Consider the following 13,001-nt stretch of genomic DNA (forward strand, 5'->3'; position numbering starts at 1 on the left):
CTGGATACTCTTCTGTCTGCTGCCTGCATTGACCCTTGCCAGTTTACTGGATACTCTTCTGTCTGCTGCCTGGATTGACCCTTGCCTGTTTATTGGATTGACCCTTGCCTGTTTCCTGGACACTCTTCTGTCTGCTGCATGATTTGACCCTTGCCTGTTTACTGGATACTCTTCTGTCTGCTGCCTGGTTTGACCCCGCTTGCTTCCTGTATACTCCCTTGTCTGCTGCCTGCATTGACCCTTGCCTGTTTACTGGATACTCTTCTGTCTGCTGCCTGGCTTGACCCTTGCCTGTTTACTGGATACTCTTCTGTATGCTGCCTGGATTGACCCTTGCCTGTTTACTGGATACTCTTCTGTCTGCTGCCTGGATTGACCCTTGCCTGTTTACTGGATACTCTTCTGTATGCTTCCTGGATTGACCCTTGCCTGTTTACTGGATACTCTTCTGTCTGCTGCCTGGATTGACCCTTGCCTGTTTACTGGATACTCTTCTGTCTGCTGCCTGGATTGTCCCTTGCCTGTTTACTGGATACCTTTCTGTCTGCTCCCTGGATTGACCCTTGCCTGTTTACTGAATACTTTCCTGCCTTCTGCCTGGACTGACCATTGTCTGTTATTGGATACCTCTTACATGTTATCTGGATTATCCCTCACCTGGTTACCACTGACTTTCGACGCTGAGTGCTTCAGTTCCTCTGAGTCCCGGTAAAGACCTATGTGATACCATTGAACTGTTTGAACTGTATATGTGATACTGCAGAACTGTGTTACTAGCCTTAGTAGTGACCTCTGGCGGTACTCTGGCTTTCTCAGCCGCTATACCTTGCACCTCCAAGGCCTGGGTGTAACCGAAGTCGGGCAGGTGTTATTTCCTCACCTCCCGTTCAAGCGGGGCCACGCCACATAGGGTGAAGAAGGTGGTGATAGATTGAGGTATAGCGGCTGAAAGAAAGCAGGAGATCTGCAAGGCAATGCAGTAATTAGGTCTAAACGGGGACAAATTGATGCAGCTTAAAATGGACCAGTCCAACACAACACCTGCACCATTGGATTGGTCCATTTCCAAACTGCATAAATGTGCATCCAATCGCCATAACATTTGCACCAACTTGAATTCATTTGCATCTCATTGAATATCCTTAACTGTGCTAAGAAAATCTTCAGGTGTAGAATGTCAGCCATGTAGGTCAGGAGGCCATGTGATCTGGCTGGAGATGGTGAATACCTGCAGAACTTCCTTGCCTTGCCAGTGATTGGTCTCTCGGCCCTATGCTCATCTCATACTTTATTTATTACGCTCAAATTCTGTTTTATACATGGTACTTTTTCCTGAGGTCTATTTACACCCCGGTTTGGCTGACAGCGTGATATATAATGTGCGATAAAAGTCACATCAGGCATTTATGAGCTATTTTTAAGCTTCATTTAATGAGTATTTCGTCAACTGCAGTTTCCATGCGAGGGCGGACTGGAATGGTGTTTGACATCGGGGTGGATCGGACGCACTTTCCGAAGCAAACAGCTGCACCAGGGCACAATTTATTACCTTGTTTGCCCAAACCGGACACAGAAGGAGTTCATGCCTTTGGGCAGCCAAGTGACCTAATAGCAGTTTAAGAGGTCGTCCTGTGTTCAGCCAACTTGTGGCCTGCTGCATGAAAGTGGCTCCGCTAAGCACTGAAACCGATCCAGTCCCACCTGTCATTTGTCCACTGATGCTGTGTCTCTGCTATATTGCTATGATAAACTGGGCTGACTATCCTTGAACAGTTATAAGTCCCAAAAGGCCCTCATGTAGCAAAATACATTTATGTATGGGATATATGAAAATTCAGTTCATATCAGAAGCAAGTCTGCACGACTTGCTTCTGAGATATTTATATTATACAGCAACAACAACAAAACATTTGTAAAGCACTTTGCTACCGCAGGACCCAAAGCACATAAGCTGGTCTCGTATCTGTACATAGTGATGTGTACAGGGTAGAAAGTTATGTGTTCCTAAATGCCAGACTAAACAGGTAGCTTTTTTAGTTTTGATTTAAAGTGAACCAGAGACGAAGCACCCTCATGTATTTTACCATATATATCAGTGGGGACATTAGAGAAAACACCTACCCTGCTCTCTGTTTCATCCTTCACTGCTCAGCCTGCTTGTTACCAGCCCTGATAAAATCCCTGGCTGAGCATTCAGTCTGGCTTTGCTCAGGAATCGTTATAGCTGAGTCATTATATCAGACTTAGAAGGGGGCAGGCTTGGGCTTTAAAATACATCAGTGAAGACAGATTCAGCTATAATGATTCCTGAGCAAAGCCAGACTGAATGCTCACTTGCTCAGTCAGGGATTTTATCAGGGCTGATAACAAGCAGGCTGAGCAGTAAAGGATGAAACAGAGAGCAAGGTAGGTGTTTTCTCTAATGTTCCCACTGATATATATGGTAAAATACATGAGGTTGGTTCTTCTCTGGTTCACTTTAAACCTGTCCAGGGTTGGAGCTGTCTTTATTAAAGGGGCACTATGGCGAAAAAATTTAAAATTTAAAGTATGTGCAAACCTATACAAATAAGAAGTACATTTTTTCCAGAGTAAAATGAGCCATAAATTACTTTTCTCCTATGTTGCTGTCACTTACAGTAGGTAGTAGAAATCTGACAGAAGCGACAGGTTTTGGACTAGTCCATCTATTTATAGGGGATTCTCAGGGATTAATTTATTTTCATAAGCACTTAGTGAATGGCAGTTGCTCTGTCTAACTGCCAAAAAACTGTGTAGCGAGCAGGGAGGCTGGCCAGCATCATTGTTTAAATCCTTTTTAGGGAATCTCTTTATAAAGAATAAAAACCTTGCTTAGAATCCCCTATGAAGAGATGGACTAGTCCAAAACCTGTCAGTTCTGCCAGATTTCTACTACCTACTGTAAGTAACAGCCACATAGGAGAAAAGTAATGTATTGCTCATTTTACTCTGGGAAAAAAAAAATTATTTGTCTGTTTGCACATATTTTAAATTTTACAATTTTTCGCCATAGTGCCCTGAGGTTGTGGGAGGCGTGATGCAGATGGAACAATTTCTTTAGGTATCTGTGGCTTAGGTTGCGTAGAGATTTGAATGTTAGCATGCCAATTTTTTTATGGGTAGCCAGTGTAGTGAGCTACCAATTGTCTCTGTTATTACAATGATCCTGTATCTGGTACCGCATAGAGTGCAGCACCTCAACATCGCTACCTTGTGTCACCCACAGGGCGTAATGCTTTTATTGTGCCCCTCCCCCTCCCCCCCCCCCCCCCCCCCACACACACACCATAATGCAATAGTGCCACCATAATGTTTCCTTTATAACAAAGTGTCATGATGATGTCTTTTCTACGACAAGCACGGCAATAATGTCCTCTATGTGGCCATAACATACCCTGTATAATAATAAGAATAACCTTCCAACCCCATAATAAGGGCGATCATGCGGTCCCCACATAACAGGTGCTACCACTATGCTGTACTTTAAAAAGTCCAATCATAGTGTCCCTAAGGGAAGAACTCATGGGTTCAAGCTATACCAAGTCACTACATCTCTCCCACCACCAATCTTTCTCATGTACACACAATCAGCTGATCAGGCTCTGCAAATGGGGTACGGGTCCCTTACCTAAGAAAGCAGAGGCTGATTTGATAGTCATTTTCAGTAATGGCATGAATATCTGAGCAATGGATGCTGATATTAACATAGCACATTTGTGGTATGTATACGCAAGGGCGTTTACTGCCAAGCTTAATCAGGCTACACCACTTTGTATTGGTCTTTCACGTGGAATTCCAATAAAATTGATGCACGTTTGTGGCAGTAATGTGACAAAATGTGGAAAACTTCAAGGGGGCCGAATACTTTTGCAAACCACTGTATTTTACCATATATACCAGTGGGAACATTAGAGAAAACACCTGCCCTGCTCTCTGTTTCATCCTTCACTGATAAAATCCCTGACTGAGCATTCAAGTCTGGCTTTGCTCAGGAATCATTATAGCTGAGTCTGTCTTCTCTGATGTCTTTTCAAGCCCAAGCCTGCCCCCTTCTGGCTCTGCTATGACTCAGCTATAATGATTCCTGAGCAAGGCCAGACTGAATGCTCAGTCGGGGATTTTATCAGGGCTGGTAACAAGCAGGCTGAGCAGTGAAGGATGAAACAGAGAGCAGGGTAGGCGTTTTCTCTAATGTTCCCACTGATATACTGTATATAGTAAAGTACATGAAGGAGCTTTGTATCTGGTCAGTTTGAAGACCAAGATGGCGCCCACGCAGGTCGCCTCGGTCACATGGCTCCTGTAAATAGGCAGTTTTTCCTTAGTTTTACCTTAGTTCTCCGGCTACGAAAGTAGTAGTGGATAGCCTAGAAGACTGCTTTTTTGTTTTGTGTTTAGTTGCTGTTTTTCAGTTTTAGGCTTAGTTTTTAGTCTTAGTTTTAGTGCTCTCTGCATGTACTCACCTGATACCCGCACGTGGTCCCACGCCGGCCATCTGCTCCACCTGCCTGCCGCCTCCGCTCCGGTCTGCCTGCTGCCACCACTGCTCCGGTCCTGACTGCCGCTGCCTTGTCGGACCCCGTAGACCGCGGACTTCCGTTCCTGCCGCATCCGCAGAAAGCATCCCAGCTCTGGTCGCTGCTGCACTCCTGCCCGCTGCTCACCTGACTCCATCATGTGGTCCCTCGCCGGTCCTCTGCCTCGGGTCACCGGTCGGCCGCCTCTGCAACTCCAGCCTCCTTCCGAGTCCACACGGGGTACATCGCAGGTCCTCTACCTCTGTTCGCCAGGCCACCGCCGCTGCAACTCCAGCCGACACGCAGGCCCTCCACCTCTGCTCCGTCAGGCCACCGCCGCTGCAACTCCAGCCGACACACAGGCCCTCCATCTCGGATCGCCTCTGCTCCGCCAGGCCACCGCCGCTGCAACTCCAGGACTCCGGTGCAGCACCTCGCCTACAATCCGAGAGGGGATTTCAGTGACCATCCTCCAGGACCTGGGGTTCCCACGATCAGCCCCCCACTTCCTCCAGCGGCTGCAGATCCTCCTGCTAGTGCCATCTCATCCAGGGTGAGTCCCCCCTCCTCCATCTTGACATTGCCCAGCCAGATGCCTGCTCCAACTCATCCAGGGGAGTCCTCCCTACTGCATCCACACTACTGCTGAGACTGTGACCCCTCTATCTTGTCCTTGTTCAGCTCGCTGCCTGCTCCATACCATCTCTCTGCGCCCCATGCTGCCTGCTCCCTATGTACTTCATTCATGCTGTGCTGTGCTCATTCATGCTGTGCTGTGCTACCTGCCATGCTGTGCTGTGCTCATTCATGCTGGGCTGTGCTACCTGCCATACCATCCCCTTTGTGCTGTGCTGCCTGCCCATCATAATCTACTTGGGCCTTACACTGTGCGGTGCTGCCCGTTCCATCGACCTTGGCCTCATACTGTGCGGGGCGGACTGCTCTTCCATCTACTGGGGCTACATGTTGTTGCTGGACTGACCGCTCTAGACCATCTTCTGTGCTGTGCCGCGCGCCCCATACCATCTACGGGGCCCCGCTCTAGACCACTAACGGGGGCCTTGGACTGCGCGGCACGTTGGCCCCATTCCACACCCCCACCTGGGCCACACACTGTGCCGTGCTGCCCGTCCACACCACCTCGTGTGCAACATACTGGGCTGCCCGCTCCACACCATCTTTTGTGCCTCCATACCATCCTCCTGGGCCACTCACTGTGCGGTGCAGCCTGCCCAATTACTACCTAACTGCGCCCTACACTGCGCCGGGCTGTCTGCTCCACATCATCACCTACCGGGATCATTCACTGTGCTGCTCTGCCCTGTGCCAAGCAGGCCGCAGTCGGACTCTGCACTCAGCCTTTCGACTATGCTGGGCTTCGCTGTCCTGATCCACACGTTCAGCCCATGCCTCCCTCTGCCCTGAATTCATCTGCGCCATGGGCTCAGAACGGTAACAAAAATACTGCCACCCTATCCAGAGAGGCCCTCCTTAAATGGGAACCCCCTGACAGCCCCAAGCCTCCATGGGTCTCCCCCCTGTGGGATGCTGTTACTGCCCATATAAAATATCTTGTCTCCAAGCGAGCACCGAACAAACGCCGCCACAGAGGTAGGAGGGCTGGGGCCCTGGTCCGACTCAAAAAGGAAAGGCCTACGCTCTCCCGTCCCTGCCATCCTACTTGCAAATGTCTGCTCACTTCCCAACAAACTGGAGGAGCTGCTCCTCCTACTTGGTAGCAAACCCCAGATCAGTAAGAACACCCCTGTTCTCTGCTTCACTGAGACCTGGCTGAGCGACAGCATCCCCGACAACTCTCTAGAAGTACCAGGCTACAACCTCCTAAGAGCGGACCGCGACGTGGCCCTCTCGGGGAAAACTAGAGGTGGGGGCATCTGCTTTTATATCAACACCTCCTGGTGCTCCAACATCATCACTCTCAATAAGACCTGTACCCCAGACGCTGAGTTTCTGGCCATAAACTGCATGCCTCAATACTCCCCTAGGGAGTTCTCTTCCCTTGTCCTCGTTGGGGTCTATATCCCTCCTGACGCATGTTCCAAGACCGCACTGCAAGCCCTCAGTGACTATATCTCGCGGTGGGAAACATCATTCCCTGAGGCTCTGCTCATCATCCTGGGCGACTTTAACAAGGCGAACCTAAGACACGAGATGCCCCGCTACAAGCAGCACATAACCTGCCCCACCAGAAACTGTAACACCCTGGACCACTGCTACACGGTCCATAAGAACGCATACAAGGCCACCCCAGGAGCCCCTCTGGGAAACTCCGACCACAACACAATCCACCTGATCCCCACCTACAGGCGGCTCCTAGAGACCTCTAAGCCCACTGTCAAAACCATCAAAAAATGGACAGCAGAAGCAAAACTGGAACTTCAAGCCTGTTTTGACACTACCGACTGGTCGACGCTGGAGGCACCCTCCCTTGACGAATGGGCCGAGAATGTCACCTCCTACATTAGCTTCTGCGAAGAGGCGTGTATCCCATCCAAGACCTTCAGGATTTTCCCCAACAACAAGCCTTGGTTTAACGACAAGCTCCGCCGACTTCGGAAACGCAAAGTGGAAGCGCACAAGTCTGGCTCCCCTGAGAAATACAGAGAGGCCAGGTACGCACTGAAGAGAGAACTGCGATCAGCAAAAAGGGCTTACTCCGACAAGCTGGGGCTCTACCTCCAATCAAACAATACACGGGAGGTATGGAAGGGCCTGAGAGCAGCCACTAACTTCAAACCTGCACCTCAGCCTGTGACCCCGAACCTTCGGCTAGCAGAGGAGCTCAATGAGTTCTACTGCAGGTTCGAGCGACATCCTAATCAGTACGGGGACCAAACAGCCACGGCCAAGGTGAATCCCCCCTTGGGGGAACTCGCCACCCTGGCTCCTGTTGCTGTCCAGGAATTAGAGGTACTCCGGCACCTCCCTAAGCTGAACCCCAAGAAGTCGTCTGGCCCAGATGGAGTGTCATCGATCTGCCTGAGAACCTGTGCTGATCAGTTAACCCCTGTGCTCACCTCTTTATTCAAGCGGTCACTATCGGATGGTACAGTCCCCTCCTGTTTCAAGCGGTCCGCAATTGTACCAGTCCCCAAAAAACCTGGCAGCACTGAGCACAACAACTTCCGACCTGTGGCCCTAACTTCCAACATTATGAAGCTCCTTGAGCGTCTGGTCCTTGCCCACCTGAAAAGGCACACGGACGCTCATCTCGACCAGCTCCAATTTGCTTATAGGGCGAACAGATCCGTGGAGGACGCCATCAATGCAAGCCTGGCATACATCACAGAGCACCTAGATAACCCTGTCTCCTATGCTAGGATCCTGTTTCTGGACTTTAGCTCGGCGTTCAACACGATCTGCCCAGACATCCTGCTCACCAATCTGGTGCAGCTCGGAGTAGATCCCACCCTTCGAGCATGGATCAAAAGCTTCCTGACAAACAGAACGCAACAGGTGAAGCTCGGCGACTGCTACTCCAGCGTCAGAACAACCAACACTGGGGCTCCACAGGGCTGTGTACTGTCACCGCTATTGTTCTCCCTCTATACCAACAATTGCATATCATCCGCTGTCTCTGTGAAAGTCATCAAATTTGCAGATGACACCACTATCATTGGTCTTATTGGCAGCAACGGAGAGCATGATTACCGCAGCGAAGTTGAGAGAATCTGCAACTGGTGCAGGGACAATAACCTAGTTCTCAATGCTGCAAAGACTGTTGAACTAGTTGTAGACTTCAGGAGGAACCCTTCCCCCCTCCTACCTATCCTCATTGGGGGCACCGAAGTCTCTAGGGTGACATCCGTGCGGTTCCTCGGCACAACTCTCACTAACAACCTGAAGTGGGAACAGAACACCTCCATAATACAGAAGAAATCACAGCAGAGATTGTTCTTCCTGCGCCAACTGAAGAGATTCGGCATGCCCAGGGAGCTGCTGACCAGCTTCTACACTGCCACTATAGAATCCATCCTCTGCTCCTCAGTCATCGTCTGGTACGTGGGCGCAACGGCCAGCGACAAACACAAGTTGCAGAGAGTCATAGCTGATGCAGAGAGAATCATCGGGTCCCCTCTTCCACCTCTTGATCTCCTCCACTCCGCTAGGATGAGGAAGAGGGCCACTGTGATCTCCCGTGACCCCTCCCACCCAGGCAGTCGCTACTTCAAGCTCCTCCCATTGGGCCGCCGCTACAGGTCTGTACCATGCAAAACCACCAGACGGATGAACACCTTCTTCCCCCAAGCGGTTCGGCTGCTTAACTCCAACCTCCACCCACCGGGCCCGCCCACTGGCATGCCCTAGCGGGGTCTCTCTGTTAGCTCTCAACTGCCCAGGGTCTGCACTGGGGCCACCATCACCACCATCATGATTACTACTACTATTATTATTACTATTATTGGACTGCTCCTGTACGGCACGATTAACACTAACCTATGTCCCAGTTCCTGTCAATTGTAAATTGTCTGTGTTGTGCTTCTTGTCAACCTGTACTATGCCTATGCCATGTGTACCACAAAAAATTCCGAATATGGCGCTTGCTGTATTTGGCGAAATAAATCTGATTCTGATTCTGATACACAATCCCCCCACCATCTCCTGTGGGCAGGCTCTCCCTCTGAAGCCTTCCCACAAGAGTATGCACCCCCCCCCCACACACACACACACGTGTGCGCAGTAATCCGTAATATGACGAATGCGGAAATGACCCCAAGGTCATTCCCCATGGCCTGTTTCCTGGGAACAGTTCGGCGGACAGTTCACCACAGGCAGCACTACTTATGTTGAGCTCAGAGGGTACTTCTTGGACTTCTTACAGTCAATTCAGGAATTTTTACATATTTTGAAAAAAGGTTAAAACACCTACAAACAGCCTGCATATGTATATTTCGCTGATTAAAAGCACAAAAAAATGTTTGAAAAGTATTTATTCACAAGTACGGAATACTGCTAACAGATGATATATGTATCCGGAAATACTTTTTAAAGGGAATCTGAAGTGAAAATAAACTTATGATATGATTTGCATGTGTAGTACAGCTAAGAAATAGAACATTAGCAGCACAGATGTGAGTCTCAAATTGTTTCCAGTACAAGAAGAGTTAAAAAAACTTCTACGCAAAAGAGCTTCTCTCAGCTCTCCGAACAAGCTTGGTCGGCTGCAGTGCTGTTTTCTGAAGCAGTTATCTCAACCTGTCTCTCACTGTTTTTTGTTTTTTAAGGTTTTAGGGCTCGTTTCCACTATCGCGAATCCGCATGCGTCCAACGCATGCGGATTCGCACATGGTATACAAGTGAATGGGCCTGTTTCCACTGTTGCGTTGGTGATGTGCGTTTTTTTGAGCGGTGAAAAAACGCACAAAAGAACCAACGAATTCGCCTGAGAGTGGAATGCATGCGAATCGCATGCAATGTATTTAATAGGGAAATCGCATGCGTTTTCCCCATGCGTTTTTTGCCGCGAATTCGTATGCGAATTCGCATAGGTACCGATGTAAATTCACACAGGCAGTGACATGGTTAAAATCGCATATACCCTCACTTATGCGAATTTGCATGCGAATTCGCGGCAAAAAACGCATGGGGAATCGCATCCGCATGCGATTTCATCCGCGGTGGAATCCAGGCGATTCCGCACCGCAATAGTGGAAACGAGCCCTTACTGCAGGAACGTTCAAAGGGCCATTAGCTCGGTTCTGTTTAAGGGCCCGTTTCCACTAGAGCGAATCTGCATGCGTTTCCTGCATGCAGATTCGCATAGACAATACAAGTGGATGGGACTGTTTCCACTTGTCAGGATTTCTGAGCGTTTTTCTGTGCAGAAAAAATCTGGACGGCAGAGCCAGCAGAATTCGCATACTGCTATGCGAATCGCATACAATGTATTTAATAGGGAATTTGCATGCGGTTTTGGTATGCGAATTTTCATGCAAATTTGCATGCGAATTCGCATGGAATCAATGGAAAAGCACACAGGCACTGCCATGGTTAAATTCGCATACATCGTCATCCATGCAAATTTGCATACAACCGCATGCGAAATTCGCATCCGCATGCAAATTTGTACCACGGCGATTCCCACCGCACAAGTGGAAACGGGCCCTGATAGTTTAAAATACAGAGTATAGAGTCTAGTTTGTAAACTGCAAATATTGGAGAATGCTGTAATGTTATAAAAAAAAGCTATATAACTGAAAATAAAACAAAATTCTTTGCTACTAATGTTCTAGGAATTTTCCGTACTACTCATACAATTCAATATATCCTAAGGTTTTTTTATCGCTTCGGTGTCACATTAAGTCTTTTTTTATTAACAGGGGATACTTAGCAAACCCCCTTCGTTAAAGTGAGACATCCTGTAATAAAGTTGGGTAATACTGCTTCCTATGGTTACCTGGACCTACGGTGTGTGTCTACGGCATGAAGAAGTTTGTAGTATGAATGACATACTTGTAAGTGTTTTCATGTCCCTTGCAGGTGATTCCTCACCATGCTGGAGGTGCCTAGACACATGCATACAGCTTGACAATAAGCGTGTCTACTGCCTAGAAGTGTAGTTTCTTGTTTTGCAGGTGACGTCCCTCCCTCCTCCCTGCCATCCACTCTTGTTGATGATCAGGCTGTCGGAGCAAGTTGTAACCTGCAGACCAGCTCGGGTCTGCGAGCAACCTTCATTCAACCAGCTGCTTTAGCCGAAAAGTCATTATATTAATGAGGGTTTCCCTGGGGAAGAATCCGTGACATCAGAAGTGGTGATTACCAATTACAGGGCTGGGGGGCGGCTCCAGGAGTTTGGTGGAACTGAACTGAAGGAACTGTTGCCAAATGACAGCTTAGTAACGTTTGGCTAAGTTTCTGGTGGCTGGGGAAGACATGAGATGGAGCGTGATGATGATGGCTCACCACCAGGTTTGACATCAACGTGGACAGATTGACTACTCAAGCTGAAATGACCTCTATTGCTGATGCTTTTCTGGACTCGTCTAAATCTGCTTTTCTAGATTTTGGCCATGGACCAACAACTTCTCCACAAGCCCAACACTCTCCGGTTTTGCCACATGGACATTACGCGTTGCATGGCTACCACCCGACTGGCCACGATGGCCTGTATTCCCCAGGAGCTGCGGCCTACGGTGGACGATCATTCCCGTACCCTTATTCTACCTCTGTGGCTAGCCAACCGCCGCATCATAACGGGAACCCATACCTCAGCTACCAGCACTACAATAATACACTCAACTATGGTGGACGACTTCAAGAAGATCCCGGTAGGTTGAACCATATTACAGAATAACATTCTACCAACTTTGATGGAGAATTGGGCTTGTTCAGTGAAGACCTACTGACAGTGATGTGCACAGTGTGGTTGCTGCCCACTGTAACATCTCCACTTTTAGTTTACTGTAGTCCGAGATGAGTGAAATATTAGTTCTGGTAGACTGAGACGTTGCATGCTGCTCTTCTTATAGAATCGGTACTCATTCATCAACATCAGCGTGGGGCGATATCGTACAATGCACACGGCAACAGCCAATCAGAATTCGGCCTTAAGAACCTTAGATAGGGCAGACTACAGAAAACTGTTTGGACATATTGCAGATCAGTGACGCATTTGCACAAAATAAACAGTTTTTAGCTGTTAAAAGAAGTAAGGACTTTAGTGGTTGCCTTGGGCAGCTGCTCCAATTTTCTTTTCATATGTCTTGATAAATATTGCTAAATACTTTCAAAAATCTTCTGTGCTGAATAATGCAGCAAAAAGGTGTAAATTAAATAGGTTTATCAGCATACATTGAATAAACACTATTAGCATTACAGGTAGTCCCCAGTTAACAAATGAGATAGGGACTGTAGGTTCCTTCTTATCCTGAATCTGTTCTTAAGTAGGAACATTGTGCCATCTCTGTCCCCTGAACCTCCTCAGTGCCCCCCCTCTGTGTCACCTTTGCCTTCTGCACCGGCTTATACAAGTTTAAACGCCATTTTTTCTTTGAATTTTTTTAAAATCGATTTTCTCAAAAACAACAAGTCCAATTTGAAAAAAAAAATTCTTGACTTGTTCTCATGAAAACACAGAATCCATGCCGTTCGTATTAGCGGGTCGTTCGTAAGTCGGACTTTCGTAAGTCGGGGACTACCTGTATAGATATCTCTGTATTTTTTCAGGCTAATCCGCTATGATTTTTTTTGCATTATTATGTCTATCTATCTATCTATCTATCTATCTATCTCACTATCTATCTCACTATCTATCTATCTATCTATCTATCTATCTATCTAACTTCTATCTATCTATCTATCTATCTATCTATCTATCTATCTATTTATGTGCCTATCTATCTATTTATGTGCCTATCTATCTATCTATCTATCTATCTATCTATCTATTTATGTGCCTATCTATCTATTTATGTGCCTATCTATCTATCTATCTATCTA

The 13,001-nt window shown here is 47.8% G+C and overlaps 1 protein-coding gene across 2 annotated transcripts in view; it reads left to right on the plus strand.

Annotated features, from left to right (window-relative positions):
• Positions 1 to 11,200: 11,200 nt before the first annotated feature.
• DLX4 (distal-less homeobox 4) overlaps positions 11,201 to 13,001 on the plus strand; it is a 64,555-nt gene continuing 62,754 nt past the window's right edge. Inside the window, exons 1-2 of one of the 2 annotated variants that reach the window (XM_068264443.1) lie at positions 11,201 to 11,471; positions 11,564 to 11,830. In XM_068264443.1, coding sequence (XP_068120544.1) covers positions 11,441 to 11,471; positions 11,564 to 11,830 — 298 coding nt within the window. In that variant the 5' untranslated portion in view covers positions 11,201 to 11,440. Of the gene's footprint in view, positions 11,831 to 13,001 lie in introns of both variants that reach the window. The other variant, XM_068264442.1, reaches the window with a different exon arrangement.

Source organism: Hyperolius riggenbachi, chromosome 12, assembly GCF_040937935.1.
Source record: "Hyperolius riggenbachi isolate aHypRig1 chromosome 12, aHypRig1.pri, whole genome shotgun sequence".
Lineage (NCBI taxonomy): Eukaryota > Metazoa > Chordata > Amphibia > Anura > Hyperoliidae > Hyperolius > Hyperolius riggenbachi.